The 17,251-nt window shown below is 40.2% G+C and overlaps 1 protein-coding gene and 1 pseudogene across 1 annotated transcript; both read left to right on the forward strand.

Annotated features, from left to right (window-relative positions):
* The first annotated feature begins 7,288 nt into the window (after positions 1-7,288).
* Positions 7,289-11,070, forward strand: LOC113142549 (olfactory receptor 5B12-like). Its single transcript, XM_026327588.1, has 2 exons — positions 7,289-7,750; positions 10,072-11,070. Exons 1-2 carry the CDS (start codon positions 7,289-7,291, stop codon positions 11,068-11,070), a joined length of 1,461 nt encoding a protein of 486 aa, XP_026183373.1.
* A 4,380-nt stretch (positions 11,071-15,450) lies between these two features.
* On the forward strand, positions 15,451-16,878 carry LOC113142550 (uncharacterized; annotated as a pseudogene).
* The last annotated feature ends 373 nt before the right edge of the window (positions 16,879-17,251 follow it).

The following is a 17,251-nucleotide window of genomic DNA, read 5'->3' on the forward strand; positions in this document are numbered from 1 at the left end:
AAAGGTTACATTTTCCAAACTGTCCCTGCGCTGCTGCTTTTGCTATAGCATCCGCTCTATTGTTTCCTTTAGATATTGGATCTAATTTCCTCGTATGTGCGGCACATTTACAGACCGCAAGTTGCTTTGGTAACATGACAGCTTGTAATAACTCCTGCAAGAGTGGAGCATGTCTAACTGACTGTCCTCCAGCTGTCTTCATTCCTCTGCGAGCCCATTGTGCAGCAAAAAAATTAAGAGTTGAAAAAGCATACTGGCTGTCTGTATAAATTGTAACACTCTTCCCCTCTGCTAGCCTACATGCTTGCGTTAAGGCTATTATTTCTGCAGCCTGTGCTGAGAAATGTGAAGGAAGTTGCCCTGCTGCACAGACATCCTGTAGTGACACTACTGCGAACCCACACATATTTTCTCCTTTGTCATTTTTAAAACAAGAACCATCTACAAACCACACGTCCCCTTCAGCTAAGGCTACATCCTTCAAATCACTACGGGGTTTACATGTCTCCTCAGTGTTTGTAATACAACAGTGTGGTGTGCCTTCCTCAGCCGTGGGCAATAGTGTAGATGGATTGAGTGTAGAGCATCTTTTTATAGTCAAATGTGGCTGGGACATTAGGAGCGCCATGACTGACAGATGTCTAGCTGGTGACAAAAATGACATTTTAGTTTCTGTCAGAAGTAAGTCAACTGAGTGTGGGACTAGCAATGTAAGTGAATGGAAAAGTATTACTTCTGCCGAGGCTTGCACTGCCATTGCAGCGGCACACACAGCTCTGACACAGGCAGGCAAAGCACAAGCCACAGGATCCAGCCTCTTAGAATAATAGGCTACTGGCTTCTGCTTTCCTCCTGACAACTGAGTTAGCACCGAAGTCATGAACTTCCCTTTACAATCCACAGTTTGAACAAAGGGTTTACTATAATCTGGGAGACTCAAGACAGGTGTGGTCACTAACTGTGCTTTTAACTCACAGAAAGCCTTCTCACCTTCTGGAGTCCACTTTATTTCCTGCTTCATGGCCATCGGTGTTTCATAAATCAAGTCTAACAGCGGTTGTGTTACTTGAGCATAATCTGGAATCCACTGTCGACAATAGTTACACAGTCCTAAGAATTGCATCATCTGTTGCTTAGTGATAGGCTTACAAGCTTGTTGAATAGCTGCTTTCCTGGATTCAGTCAGGGCTCTGCCTTCTGGTGTTAATTTATGACCCAGGAATACAACTTCAGAAGTAGCCCACTGTAGCTTTTTTGGAGATGCTTTGTTACCTGTTCTTTCTAAATGTTTGAACAGTGCTATCGCCGTGTCTTTGTTATGCTGCTGAGTGTCTGATGTAATTAAAATATCGTCCACATAGGTCAAAATTTGGCTATGTGAGGGCACATGGAATGTAGATAAGCAATTTTCCAATTCTGATACAAATATAGTGGGGCTATCAACATAACCCTGTGGCAACCTGGTGTAGGTGAGTTTCTTTCCCTCAAAGGTGAACCCAAACCATCCCTGTGAGTCCGGATGTACTGAGATAGAGAAAAAAAGCATTACTGAGATCCACAACCGTGAACCACTTCATCTCAGGTTTTATATGGTTCAACAAAGTGTGAGGATCTGGGACACACGGGGCCCTACTTTCAACTGCTTTATTTACTTCCCTTAAGTGTTGAATCATCCTCCAACTCCTCCCATCAGCTTTTTTCACTGGGAATATAGGGGTGTTACACTGAGCCTCTGGTGCCCTCACCTGGATCCCTGCATCAAGCATCTCTTGTACCACAGGCCTGATTCCCTGAAGGGCGTCTGGTTTAAGGGGATACTGCTTTATCCTAGGTCTATAATCAGATTTGGCCTTAATAATAACTTCTGGAGCTGTAGTCATTAGGCCTACATCAGTTTTGCTTCGAGACCAGAAACTGTCAGGCACCTCAGCCAAACACGGATCTAACTCCTCCAGAAGGTAACACTCATTCTCGGTCATCCTCCCCCATGTGAGCACGGGGAGTGGCCGTTACAACCCAATTTAAGTTTTTGTAAAAACAGCTTCCCACACTATTACTAAACCAGCCTCCTTCTTCTTCATGCCAATCACAAATACTCTCAGCTTTATTCAAAAACTGCTTCAACTCCTCCCAATGCATGTCATTCGTCTTAGACACTGACAAATGAGGATTAGGTGACCATTCCATCAAGAGGCGCTTAGCTTCTGTAGGAAGACTAACAGAGCAGACTGCCTTTCCTTTCCTATCAGTATAAAGGGTCTTAAGTGTTATTCTCTGTGGCCCTAACTTCTCAAACTTCCGTACATAGTCAAAATCTGGACCTGGGGTGTGTTTATAATAGAGGGTGACATGCATCTGCTCTGGGGAGAGGCTTTCTGTGTGTGGTGGTTGAGGATCAGGCAGCAGGCGCAGGAGCTGCTCTCCTGTGCGTCCAGGGTCAGGCATGGGCAGATCTAGGGACCACCAGTAATGTGGTGCCCCTTGTTTCAGCACTACATAAGAGGGGATCTCCTCCCCCGGGCCTATGGCTGCCATCCCGTTTGTAGTAGGTACTAGGGATATTTTTAACTTACTCAACAGATCTCTGTCCAATAAATTCACAGGACAGTTAGGACACAAAACTGCCATTACCTTTTCCTGAAAGCCAGATGCCTCATCCTCAATCACAAAACTTTGGGAGAAACTGCAAGGGGTGACCTGTCCATTTGCTGATTTTACAAAAATATTTTTATCACCTCTTGTCACGCCAGGAACTTTATCCCTCAAGACTGTTCTGTCTGCTCCTGTGTCACACAAAAACTTTATTTTCACTCCATTAATTTTTAGCATTCTAATGGGCATTACCTTATTCCCTTCTGAATTATAATAAGTGTCTACAATTTCTTCAAGGTCCAGCATTTCATCTACAGTAGGGCCTAGTCATGCTTGGGGGTTAAAGGGTCCTGGTCTCCTATACTCTTCTGATCGTCTGCCTTCATCTCTCCCTGAGCTCTGGTTCTGCTCATCACAATCACGGGCAAAGTGTCCTGGTCTACCGCAATTATAGCATACATCATCCTTCCATTTCCTATTTCCAAAGCCTCTCCCTGAGCTCCCTCTACCTCTGCCTCTTCCTCTGAATCCTCTCCTGTTGTACTGTGAAGGACCTCCTCTCCCCCTGTCACCCATGACATCCAGTAGTGCAAACACGGCAGCTTTTGATTGTTGTTCTGATTTATGTTTCTGTAAGTCTTGGGCATGCTGTGCATAATTCATTATTTGAGTCACTCCATCTGTGGGTGTATTAATATTTAGCTTTCGGATGTGGTGAGTGATGGACGGAAGAAACCCACTCAGCAAGGCCTGTTTCAGTTGTTGCTGATAGGGGGAAGCGACAGTGTCAGAGGGATCCAAACCACTGTTTGCTTTAAACACTTCCTCTAGCCGTCCTCTATAGTCCTGCACATCCTCACTTTCTTTCTGTTTACATTGGGCAATAGCTTGGTAATCAGGAGGTTTAACAAATGCATTTTTTACTCTGTCTGTCAGTAATGCAACTTGGTTGTCTAAGACTGGATCTCCGGGGGCCAAAACCTCCCCCCCTGGAGTCCGCCCTGTATATCCTCCCCTCACTCCTCCATATCTGTGTCCTAAAGCTTTCCTGCACACTGAGTCAATCTCCTGCCCGTCCAAATTGTAAGTTTGTCTAAGTTGTTGCAGATTTACAATCCATTGACGAACATTAGCGAAGGGGTCCCCTAGCCCTTTTACTGCATCCTCTAGCTCCTTACAAGACCACGGTCTCCTTACCAGGAGACCGTGGTCTTTTCAGGCGAGTCTTACCAGGCCTGTTATCATTCCCTACTCCAAAATGAGGGTTAGGCACCTCTATGGCTGGAAAAATGCTGGCTGGGTCAGTCAATGGTGGCCAGGGCGGCGGATCAGGACGGGGCCCCATCCTTGACCCATCGCCCTGGAGGTCCCTAAACGGACTTAATTTTAACATGGCTTCTGACCATACAGATTTCCTGATCTAGTGTGACTAGGACTGATTAGAGCAGGTCCAGCCGTAGGAGGCGGGGCCGCAGCTGTCCTCGCTGCCCCCGTCACAGGTGCGGCAGCCGCTGCAGCAGCCGTAGCAGCCGCAGCCGCTGCTTCTTCTTGTTGAATTAATGCTTGTGGACGCCCTACAAAATCAGCTGGGTCCTCTTGGAGGGCTGCTATGAGGGACATTTTATCTCTTCTCTTCTGCCTTCTCTTCTCAGCTTGCTCTTGCCACTTTACTGCCTCAATGAGCTGCAATTTAAATTTATCAATTTTCTTAGGTTCTACTATGGCCATTTCTGCTTTTAACTGAGTTACCAATTTATCGCATGCGCAGGTTTCCAATTTTCCAGGAAACTCATACTTTTTCTTCCATTCTCCTAAATATCTCGCTGATCCAGGAGAATAAGTGTTCATAAATTTAGGATCCCCCATTAATTGGGGTTTACTGTTCCCCTTTCCCATAGTTGCAACTTTGGCACAAGCAAACGATCAGTCACAACAGCGCGGGGATCGTCCACTGTATCAAGCTTCTACAGGTACTAATTACCTGCGGATACAGCCGTCCACCACACTCAACTTTTCAATTTTTACTTGTGCCCAACAAAATACACAGTTTTAATAGGTAGTGACACTGCTCTATTCAGCCGACAATAATCCGTCAACTACCATCAGTCACACGCTCTCATTCACTCACACGCTCTCATTCACTCACACATGTTTCAGTATCCCTGATACTTTCTTTTCGTCCCTGACGAATAGCGCTTTTACTTTTCAAGTGTCCCTGACGCTACTATGTCCCTGACATAGGTTTCGTCCCTGACGAACTTACAGCTGCTTTCTAGTGTCCCTGACACTGCTATGTCCCTGACATAGGTTTCGTCCCTGACGAACTCTGCAGCTGCTCTCTAGTGTCCCTGACACTGCTATGTCCCTGACATAGGTTTCGTCCCTGACGAACTTACAGCTGTTTTCTAGTGTCCCTGACACTGCTATGTCCCAGACATAGAAGTCAACGCAGCTCACCTATTTCTGCAGATACGTCTCTTGTCCGGCTTCCGTCAAGCAGCAGAAGTGAAGAGGATCTTTTCAGGCGAGTAGACACCGACCTCCCGTCGAATTCACGAGGGGACCGACTGCGCGCAGTTTTCCAGCGTCCTCGTCCTCCTCTTCACCGTTGATGCTGTATTGGAAACCGGGCGGAAACACCAATAAATGTTGGTTCTAATCAAACATTTAAACAGAGACTTTCTTTTCTTTGTTCTAGGTTGAGCTCGTGACTGTTAGGAGATACAAACTTGTTGCTTATCTCCGGCTGCAGCCCCGAGCCCGCTCAGAACACTTTAATTTATATCTGGAGGTGGTTACATGGGTTCCAGGCACCGTCTCACTTTACACAATAGGGGAGAGTTAAAACATAGGTTAACTTCAGAGTTCATACAAAGTTCACATCCATAAATTTACATGTCTTGGTGATTTGCACAGAAAACCTGGGTTTCCTCAACTATGACATGTCTGGTTACACCCTTTACATAAATCTGTCTACAAAATGACAATTCTCATAACACAGTTAGCAATTTACAATGCCCTTATTCTAACACAGGGTATCCCTAGCGGTGAGAGAGTGGTGATTGGGGCAGACTTCAACAGACATGTTGGTGAGGGAAACAGAGGTGACGAGGAAGTGATGGCTAAGTTTGGTATGCAGCAGTATGGTTTAATGCCAAGAAAGAGTGCCACAGATGCAATGTGCCACAGATGCCACAGATGCTGATGAAGTACAGAGGAGGCCAGAAGGAGCTGCACTGTGTCTTTGTACATTTGGAAAAAGCGTATGACAGGGTGCCGAGAGAGGAGCTGTGGTTTTGTATGAGGAAGTCTGGAGTGGCAGAGAAGTATGTTCGAGTGGTGCAGGATATGTATGAGAGCTGTAAGACAGTGGTGAGGTGTGCTGTAGGGGTGACAGAGGAGTTCAAGGTGGAGGTGGGACTGCACCAAGGATCGGCTTTGAGCCCCTTCTTGTTTGCTGTGGTGATAGACAGGCTGACAGATGAGGTTAGACAGGAACCTCCGTGGACCATGATGTTTGCAGATGACATAGTTATCTGTAGTGTGAGCAGGGAGCAGGTAGAGGAAAGTGTCAGGTGTGATGTGTGACAAATGAGTGTCAGCAAGAATGAAAGGAAAGGTGGACAAGACAGTTGTGATACCAGCAATGTTGTCTGGTTTAGAGACAGTGGCACTGAGAAAAAGACAGGAGGCAGAGCTGCAGGTAGCAGAGCTGAAGATGTTGAGGTTCTCTGGGAGTGACGAAGATGGATAGGATCAGGAATGAGTACATCGGAGGGACAGCTCATGTTAGATGTTTTGGAGGAAAAGCAAGGGAAGCCACATTGAGATGGTTTGGACATGTTCAGAGGAGGGACAGTGAATACATTGGTAAAAGGATGCTGAGGTTAGAGCTGCCAGGAAGGAAGCCTAGAGGAAGACCAAAGATTGTGTATAAAACGGTCAAATGAAATTGTTTAGTCAGAATAGGGTTGAGTTACAACAGTTGGGTTTTATAATTATAGTTTAGGATTACATAAGTTACAATAAATAAATAAAATTCATTTGTCTGTGCGTGTTGTTGTTTAAGCAGCTGTCAGTCTAAACGTTTATTAGTAACTGTGGACTATGAGGCATAAAACCTGATCAACAGATGTGCTTGATATCCACAGGCTGAAAGTAAAAGAGAAAAGTGTATAGTTTTGCACCAGTAATTACTTTGATATATTACTTTACTAAAGGACAAGTTTATCATTTTAAGGGATTTCTTAACGCAATGCACAAGTGTAAATTCCTCATCTTCAGTGTTTGTAAACCAAACAAAATATATAATACAAAGTATATAATTTAAATGTACCCAAGTCGAAAACATGTATTTCGAAAACTAGAATTTAGAGTTGCTTCATTTTATATCCTTTTTAAGAACACTAATCATACTATGCAATTTGTACCATTCGTTCTAATTTATGTGCAGTTTCGATACTAACAGAAATATATTTCAGTATTTTGGTGGTGAAAGTTAACAAAATCAAATCTATCAACACATTGACAGAAACTATGAGGCAGGTATAAATGGCAGGTCTCTGTGTAGAGCTGCACACTAGTTACTGTCTGAGGTGAGTGTGGTTACAACAGTTCCCATCAGTCAGCTGTGTTATGTTTTTTATATATTGGGTTATTTTTGCTGGTTTTTCATCTAGATAAGAAGGTATTCATAATGGCCCCAGCTGCTACCGTATCTAATGTCACATTTGTTTGCCCTACAAGATTCTATATCAGTGGATTTTCCAACATCCCTCATGTTACATATTTTTATATCTTCCTGTGTTTTCTCTATATCATGACTGTTGTTGGGAATGTTCTCCTTCTCTCAGTGATTTTTCTGGTCAAGACTCTTCATACTCCTAAATACATGATTGTGTTCAACCTGGCTTTGACAGATTTGTGTGGCAGCACTGCTCTCATCCCAAAAGTCTTAGACACATTTTTGTTTGACAACAGATACATTGTCTATGAGGCTTGTTTAAGTTATGTGTTCTTTGTTTGGATCTTTGCAAGTGTACAGTCATGGACACTTGTCACTATGGCATATGACAGATTTATAGCAATTTGCTTCCCTTTAAGGTACCATAGTATTGTGACTAAACCATCTATTGCTGTAATTCTGTTATTTGCATGGGTTGTTTTATTGAGTCTAATATCATGCATGGTTGAGCTACTTGATCAACTCTCCTTCTGTGGATCTTTGGTGATACAAATCTTTTTCTGTGATCATGGAGCAGTATATCAACTGCCTTGTAATGACAAATCTTTAAATCGCAATATTGTGTTTCTTTATGTTACAATAGTTTTCCTTTTTCCTTTCATATTAATAGTACTGACTTATGTTTGCTTTGCCATAGCACTGAGCAGGATTGCATCAAGAGAGGAAAGAGTCAAAGCATTGAAAACTTGTACTTCTCACCTGATTCTTGTGGCTATTTTTTACTTACCATTTCTGGGCACCAACATAGCTGTACTGACCTCCTCCCTCCATCCGAATGCCAGGATCATAAACTCTACTTTGACACACACCATACCAGCTTTGTTGTGCTGAACTCTATCAAGAAACTTCGTAAAAACAATAGGCTGAGCAACATCATCATATCCAACAAGACGATCTCTTTCTCACTAATGTATTGACATATCAAAAGGTGTTAAAATGCATTGTATAACACTTCACCACGTTTTTAATGGTAAGTGCTGCTTCGTTTTTTAAATTGTGGCTATATTATGGCATTATCCAGGTTTATGTGATTTGCTGTTTCATTCCCATATAATGTTTTTTTTGCAAAATATAAACAGAGTTATGAATATGTTGTGTTTCTACACCCCCCTATACTTTAGTAGTGCATGTAGTTGGCACAACAGTTATTAAGCCACAAGGGCATGAATGAAAATTCTCATTTAACTTGTAATTTAACAGAAGAATGCTTTAACATGAACTCCTGTGTCAATTTTACTGTCTCTTACTGCAGTGACGTGTGTTTCTAAATAGGAAATTAAGTTCAAATCTTTGGCTTTTCGCTTTTAGCCAACATGCAGCTCTGTTTAGCCATTTAGCACTCTCTTAAACAACTTTAGTTTGATGTGCCTTCTGTTTAGAAACTGATTTACTTCTTGATATAGTTTTTTTGATCTGGGTCACGTTGTAAAAGTGAGGATCCAGATGTGGGCCTTGCACAGTCTTATTACACTAGTGGTAAAAATGGTGATGTAGCTGCACTGGTCTAATGAAATGATAGCCATGCTTCGTACAGATGTCCTTTTGCTGTTTATTTGTCTCTCTGTCTCTCTTCTCATCAGACACTGTGGAAACTACAAGAAATAAGGCATATAATGTTCAAAATGTGCATTTCTTGGAGTCCTTTGTCGATCTCTCATGTAAATGTCCACTGATACACAAAGAACACATGCGACAATCCAAATCCAATGACATTTGCTATTTATACCTAACATAATTTACAAAACTGATATAAACAACATTATAGTTACAAAAATAACAAATTTAAAGATGAATTACCGTGTGCACCCTCTTAGACCATGCAGATTAAGGACATCTTTTATCAGGCTCTGCATACCATTAGCGTTTCTCCGTGTCCATATTAGTTCAACCCATAATGCAATGGTCCCGCATACAACTCAACCAGGCCATGCCACTTGTCATGCTTCAATAGTAATTCTTTCTTAAAGAACCCTCACTTTTAAACATTTTAAGGGAAAACATTCTTTGCTTTATGCCTTGAATATCACATTCATACATTTTAGTCAAATATTTTTAAACAGTAAATGAGCTCAAACTGATATGAATTTTAACAGCAACAAATGTGCACATCTCTGGAAAACATGTCCTTGGCAGTTACAAGTGAGTTTTCCTCCCCAGTTATTATATGACAGCTTTCCATCTCCTTTGTAAAGAAGAGAACCCAAACTCCATGTCAATACCTTGATTACGTCATAATCAAGGTTGTGATTTAACTGGACACATTTTATAACCTTTTCATTTGCATTAGGCATGGTTATTTAACCTTATTTGGTTACCAGTGACTCTGTAAGTACAAAATAAACATTTCAATGAAGCACAAAAAATAAGGATTTATCTATGACTCATTTGATTTGATTACACATTTTAATGTAAAAACTGTAAACATTTTCCCTTTTGAGTACAGTTTTAATATTCTTAAATGTCTCAGTGCAGTAAACTAAAATTAGTAGTTAAGACATTAACAAAAAGCACACACGTACATAAGTTCTAAATAAGACGTCGATCATGTGACAACTATTTCTACTGTCCCATAATGAAAGGAAAAAAAATATATAAATGACAGGTCTCTCAGTACAACTCACTTCAGGGAGCTGCACACTTGTTACAGCTTGTTACAGCAGTTCCCATCAGTCAGGTGTGTCATCTTTTATTATATTGTGTATTTGTGTCATTTTATATATGTACATTTAGTGAAAGAAATAATGAAAGCTGCTACCATATCTAATGTCACATTTGTTCGTCCTGCAAAATTTTATCTCAGTGGATTTTCCAACATCCCTCATGTTACATATTTTTATATCTTCCTGTGTTTTGTCTATATCATGACTGTTGTTGGGAATGTTCTCCTTCTCTCAGTGATTTTCCTGGTCAAGACTCTTCATACTCCTAAATACATGATTGTGTTCAACCTGGCTATGACAGATTTGTGTGGGAGCACTGCTCTCATCCCAAAAGTCTTAGACACATTTTTGTCTGACAACAGATACATTGTCTATGAGGCTTGTTTAAGTTATATGTTCTTTGTTTGGTTCTTTGCAAGTGTGCAGTCATGGACACTTGTCACTATGGCATATGACAGATTTATAGCAATTTGCTTCCCTTTAAGGTACCATAGTATTGTGACTAAACCAGCTGTTGCTGCAATGCTGTTATTTGCATGGGTTTCTATATTGAGTATAATATCATGCATGGTTGGGCTACTTGATCGTCTCTCCTTCTGTGGATCTTTGGTGATACAAAGCTTTTACTGTGATCATGGACCAACATATCGTCTGGCTTGTAATGATAGGTCTTTAAATTACATAATAACAAGTATTATGTTTGCAGTAGTAATTTGTTTTCCTCCTATATTAATAGTACTGACATATGTTTGCATTGCCATAGCACTGAGCAGGATTGCATCAGGAGAGGAAAGACTTAAAGCATTGAAAACTTGTACTTCTCACCTGATTCTTGTGGCTGTTTTTTTCCTACCATTTCTGGGCACCAACATAGCTGTACTGACCTCCTACCTCCATCCTAATGCCAGGATCATAAACTCTACTTTGACACACACCATACCAGCTTTGTTAAATCCTATCATATACTCTTTAAAGACAGAAGAAGTGCTGAACTCTATCAAGAAACTTTACAAAAACAATAAGCTAAGCAACATAATTGTGTCCAAAAAAGTGACCTCTTTATTTTGGAAATAAGACATTAATTGTTGTTTTAATAATTCATGGAGATGTAATTATTGTGGTTAATGTGATATTGTATCAGTCACTGTATTTTTTTTATTTTTTTTTGCCATGGCCTTATAGTGCATTGCAAAATGAAATCAGAGAAATAAATGTTGACTCTACACTACATGATGTATCAGTTTGTCAAAGTACACCAAAATCTTTAACTGTTGATTTATTAGTACTTTGTGTATATGTAATTATTGAAGGCATATAAAAATATTATGTAAAACCTATGAGCCTTTGGGTGGCCTCAGAACATATTAACTTATAATAGACCAGTATATAAGTTAGTAGGGAGGCGTTAAGGAATTATTTCTTAGACAAGTAACTGAAGCCAATGGGTCAAGGTTATATTATCAATATATACTCACAATACTTGAAAAGTGAAAAAAAAAACTGTTACAAGCTAGTCTGTATATTTATGCAGTTAGTAGTCATGACACAGTTATATAAAAAAAATTCTTATTTACACTGTAATTCAACCCAACGATGCTTTAACATGAACTCTTGTGTGCATCTTACTATCTCTTCCTCTCTTACTGCAGTGAGGTATGTCTCTATGTAGCAAATGTAGCAAAATTCACATCCTTGGTTGTTCCCTTTTTCACAGCATTTGTGTAGCTCTGTTCAGCCATTTAGCTCTCGCTTAAATAACTTTAGACTGATGTGCTTTCAGTCTAGAAATTGGTTTAATTCTTGATATAGTTTTTTCGATTTGCGTGGACTCTGTTGTAAAAGTCAGGATCCAGATGTGGGCCTTGCACAATCTAACCACGCTGGTATATCACATCAGAGATAAAGGAGTGGTGGGTTTTCCTCCTCAGTTATTCAAGGTACTGAAAGGTGTGAAATTGACTATAGATTCAAACAGTTTTACTGTTCAGGGAAATTATTTAACGTGTTGTCATTAATGTGTAATCAGAGGAAAATATCAGCCATTGCATTTCACTAATCTTAAACAGAATGGCTAAACAAACACTGGTGACAGCCACTGTGCCCTCCCTCAGTGCTTGGCAGTTTGCATTCTGCAATCTCACCATTGTATGTCGCTAAATCTTTCACACATTACACTTTGCACTTTTAACATGATCTCTTCAACATGAACCACTTCAAAATAAAATACTGCTGACATACATATAAATCGACCAATACCCTTTGCTTGTTTAACTGAAAATGTGTTTAAAATAGAGCAGTAATAAAAAATAAAATGAAATTATGGAACCAACTGCCCTTATTGGGTTATGATTACATAAGTTCAATAAAAACATTTTGGAATGAAAATACAGCATTACTGTACAGCATTAAAAGCAGACTCTAATTTCTGCTAAGTGTATTATAAACCATAAAACCTTTGCAAACTGAGTCCTAACGCAAGGATATGTGGTGTGATACTGGTGACAGTAGTGGCTGAGCTGATTTCATTGATGTTTCCTATAAGACAGATGTAGATTATCCATATCTAATATACGATTGTGTGACACTGTTTTTTGTACTGTCCCATAATGAAAGGAAAAAACGAGAGGTCTCTCATAGTACAGCTCACTTTAGAGAACTGCACACTTGTTAGTGTCTGAGGAGATTTTGGTTACAAGTTCTCATCAGTCAGCTGTTTCATCTTTTATCATATATTGTGTAATTTTCCATATTTACACTTATTGAAACAAATAATGTCCTCAGACAAGAAAGCTGCTACCATATCTAATGTCACATTTGTTTGTCCTGCAAAATTTTATCTCAGTGGATTTTCCTGGCCAAGACTCTTCATACTCCTAAATACATGATTGTGTTCAACCTGGCTTTGACAGATTTGTGTGGGAGCACTGCTCTCATCCCAAAAGTCTTAGACACATTTTTGTCTGACAACAGATACATTGTCTATGAGGCTTGTTTAAGTTATATGTTCTTTGTTTGGTTCTTTGCAAGTGTGCAGTCATGGACTCTTGTCACTATGGCATATGACAGATTTATAGCAATTTGCTTCCCTTTAAGGTACCATAGTATTGTGACTAAACCAGCTGTTGCTGCAATGCTGTTAATTGCATGGGTTGTTTTTTTGAGTCTAATATCATGCATGGTTGGACTACTACTTGATCGTCTCTCCTTCTGTGGATCTTTGGTGATAAAAAGCTTTTACTGTGATCATAGACCAATATATCGTCTGGCCTGTCCTGATAAGTCATTAAATTACATATTTATATTTATTTTTGTCATAACAGTCTTCTCTTTTCCTCTCATATTGATATGTTTGACATATGTTTGCATTGCCATAGCTCTGACCAGAATAGCATCAGCGAAAGAAAGAGTCAAAGCATTGAAAACTTGTACTTCTCACCTGATTCTTGTGGCTATTTTTTACTTACCATTTCTGGGCACCAACATAGCTGTAGTGACCTCCTACCTCCATCCTAATGCCAGGATCATAAACTCTACCTTAACACACACCATACCAGCTTTGCTCAATCCTATTATATACTCTTTAAAGACAGAAGAAGTGCTGAACTCTATCAAGAAACCTTGTAAAACCAATAGGCTGAACAAAATAACCTTATCGAACAAGGTGACCTCATTATAACTGCTGTACTGACATAACAGTGTTACAATTGCATGAATGTGTTCCATAAGATATTACTGTCAAGTTTTTACTACCAAGTAATGCATGTTTGCTTTTATATTGTACTTTTTATTTGGTGTTACTGTATCGACCATTGTGCTTTGCTGTTGGAGTAGCTGTATAATGATCTGCTCTGCAACATGAAATCAGAGATATGATTAAGTTATGACTATACACTTTTTTTCTCAGTAATTCATTGAGATGTAATTATTAAAGCCATAGAAAGATATTACATTATTTTAAACATAACGGTTTTAATTGAAATGAAAAAACAGTACAAAAACTTTTGGAAATTTCATACTGGCAAATTTTTAATAGCTCAATTCTCCTTTGTCTCATAGAGTAAACATGGCTGAATCAACTTCAGACAGACAACTTCATCAGAATAAATGGATAAATGAATTATACCCTTTTTACATTATTTTTATTTACGTTATTAATATTGTGCAAAGGGACAAAACTTTGATCATATCTGATTGTGCTTCACACTGTTGTTACAACAAGAAGGTTTAATATCTGAATGCCTGAACCTTTGTGTGGGCAGTTTGCATGTCCTCTCCATATCTGAGTGAGTTTTCTCATGTCACCTCAGTTTGCACCCACAATCAAATACTATACAATGTCCAAAGACGTATATTTTGGTTAATTGATGACTGTATTGCCACTTGGTGTGAATGTTTGTTGCCATGTGTCTGTCCTGTGTTTGTCTGACAAACTCTCCAGGGTGTACCCTGTCTCTGAGACTGTACAGCATGAAATGGAGACTGTATTCTGTAAAGTGTAAGAGGAGCTCATTAGATTTTGTGTACTCAGTCCTAACTTAGAGCTAATTATCAAACTAGTTTGCTGTTCAGTCAGACCAATTTACATTAAGAAACCTTTGCTGTAACAGGGTATGATCCATATAATCAAAGGCTTCAGACAAATCAATAAATACAGTTGTACAGCTTCATTTTGACAGGAAATGATATTCAGAACTTGGATTGTAGCAGTAACTGTACATCTATGCTGTCCAGACTGATACTAAGACAATATAGCATCAACATATAAAAACTTTTAAATCAGTGTGCACAACTTTTTTTGGCTGCATAACAAATATAAAAATTAATAATAATTAAGTAAGTGTTGCAACTTTTAACAACAGTTGAACCAAAGCTGATTTCCACACTCCTGGAATCCCGTTGTAGAAAAAATGTAATATGTAATATGTAATGTTTAGCGTGATCTATCAACAGAAAAGAAATATGGTGGAGTAAAATGTTGTCATTAATGTGTTATCACTGGAAAATTCCAAACTTTGCATTATCTTAATCTTAGAATGAACCTTACAAATCTACATAGGCAGCATCAACAAATGTCCCAGTTAGATTTAGACATTATGATGAAAAAAAAAAACATACAAATAATAACTGTTATATAACAATAACAATATAACACTGTTTCACTCTCATTGCCCCCAGGAGGTGAAGTAGGATCCTACTGACCAATATATATTTAGGACTGAGGTACGCTGATTCAATAGTAAAATAACAGTCAAATCAGCTGGAATTTGGTGGCACAAAGTCCTGATGACTCCTAGTTTGTGTTGCAATAAGTCTACGGGGTCTACAACATAAAGGCATTTTTTTAAACACTGTAGATATTAAATGGCGCAAGAGTCGTCAGACCCAGACTGAGTTGGTTTCACTTCACGCCTGGTCTCAATTGGCTTATTAGCTGAACAATTGGGAAGTTTTCTGATGCAACGCTCAAGGACAGAGGCAATAAGACAAACCTATGGGGAGTGTGAGAGGTGGTTGCAAGAAGTAGACGAGAGTGGACCTCTAGGGCAGTTCAAGGCTTGGATTTATCGGCATGGTATTTTTCCAAGAATACTATGGCCGATGAGGCCTGGAGAGGGTATCAGTCAGTTCCTGCCAAGATGGCTGGGTTTACCTAGAAGCATCAGCAGCATTTCCCTTTATGGAAAATCTTGAGTTCAAGGTGATGCGAGCAAGAGAAGTGCTGCAGTACCAGGAATCTTCAGACCCGAAGGTTTCTGGAGCAGGAGTGGAAGTGAGAACATGAAGGAAGTGGAAAGCAGAAGCAGCAGTGGAAGGAGCTGAGACACGACTGTGCCACAAAGAGTCGGTAGGAAGGTGGTAGGAAGGTGGTAGGAAGAGTCGCTAAGGGAAGAGCTGGTTTCGGAAACCTTGAGGTCCCACGCTTTGACAGAGCAGAGGGGAAAGTGCGACGAGACCTGATTCTAGATGAAATCAGGGCAGCGGTGGAGGACGAGAGAGCTGACAGGGCAGTAGCAATGAAACAGCAAGGTGCCTGGACTAGGTGGAAGCAGGTGCTCGAGTGAAAAATCATCTGAAGCGACCTTTGGAGAATGAATCCACAGAGTATAAAATTCCTAATTATGGCTGTTTATGAAGTCCTCCCGAGTCCAACTTACACTGCTGGGGCCTTATATTATGACCAACTTGTTCCCTCTGTGAAAAATCCAGCACAGTAGAACAGATTCTGAGTTGCTGCAGCAGAGCTCTTGCTGATGGTCACTATAGGTGGAAGCACGACCAGGTCCTCAGAAAAATAGCAGAGACTATCTACAGCACCCTTAACATCTGCCGGAAGTCAGTGCAAAACAGGAAGATTATTAACTTTGTCAAGCAGGGAGAAAGAATAGCTAGAGAACATAGAACAGCAATAGGGCTGCTCTTTACCGCACAGGACTGGAAAAGAGAAGTGGACCTTGGCAAAAAGTTGCAATTTCCTGGGCACATCACATGCACAACACTGCAACCGGATATTGTGCTGTGGTCTGATTCAGCAAAAGCAGTTTTAATGCTTGAGCTCACTGTTCCATAGGAAGAACTAATGGAAGAGGTCTTCGAACGGAAAAGAGCCAAGTATGAGGAACTAAGAAACGACTGCCAAAGGAAAGGCTGGAGGGCGAAGTGTTTGCCAGTAGAGGCAGGGTGTCGAGGCTTTGCAGGTCAGTCGCTGTGCAAGGCATACATGACGCTTGGAATCACTGGAGAGAAACGAAGGCCATTTGTATCACCACTGATGCAGCGGAGAAAGCGTCAATATGGCTCTGGTTTAAAAGGGTGGATCTGTGGCTAGGGCCCAGGCCGGGGTCTGATCAACCCTGGTCGGGTCACCTGGGCGAGGGTGTATGATATTCGAATTAATTTGCTTCGCTTTAAGGTACCATAGTATTGTGATTAAACAAAACTGTTGTTTTTATATTTTTTATATTAGGCATAATAACATGCTTGATTGGGCTACTTTTAATTACCTCTCTCTCTGTGGGGCTTCAGTAATAGAAAGCTTTTAATGTAAACATCTTCTGGTCTGTAATGATTCATCTTTAAACAGGAAGATGGCATATGTTGTCTTAATTGTAATGTCTTAATTTTCTCCTCCTGTTTTGATAGCAGCAAAATATGTTTGCATTTTCATTGCACTTAGCAAACTTACATCAGGACAGAAATGATTCAAAGCATTGAAAACTTGGACTTCATACCTGCTTCTTGTGGCTATTGCATTTTT

This window comes from Mastacembelus armatus, chromosome 14 (genome assembly GCF_900324485.2).
Source record: "Mastacembelus armatus chromosome 14, fMasArm1.2, whole genome shotgun sequence".
Classification (NCBI taxonomy): Eukaryota; Metazoa; Chordata; class Actinopteri; order Synbranchiformes; family Mastacembelidae; genus Mastacembelus; species Mastacembelus armatus.

Excerpts from the sequence above, each read along its gene's own strand:
- LOC113142549 (XM_026327588.1), top strand. The coding sequence starts at position 7,289 with ATGGCCCCAGCTGCTACCGTATCTAATGTCACATTTGTTTGCCCTACA. Across the intron at positions 7,751-10,071 it reads TAATTCTGTTATTTGCATGG|GAAATAATGAAAGCTGCTAC; the intron begins GTTGTTTTATTG and ends CATTTAGTGAAA.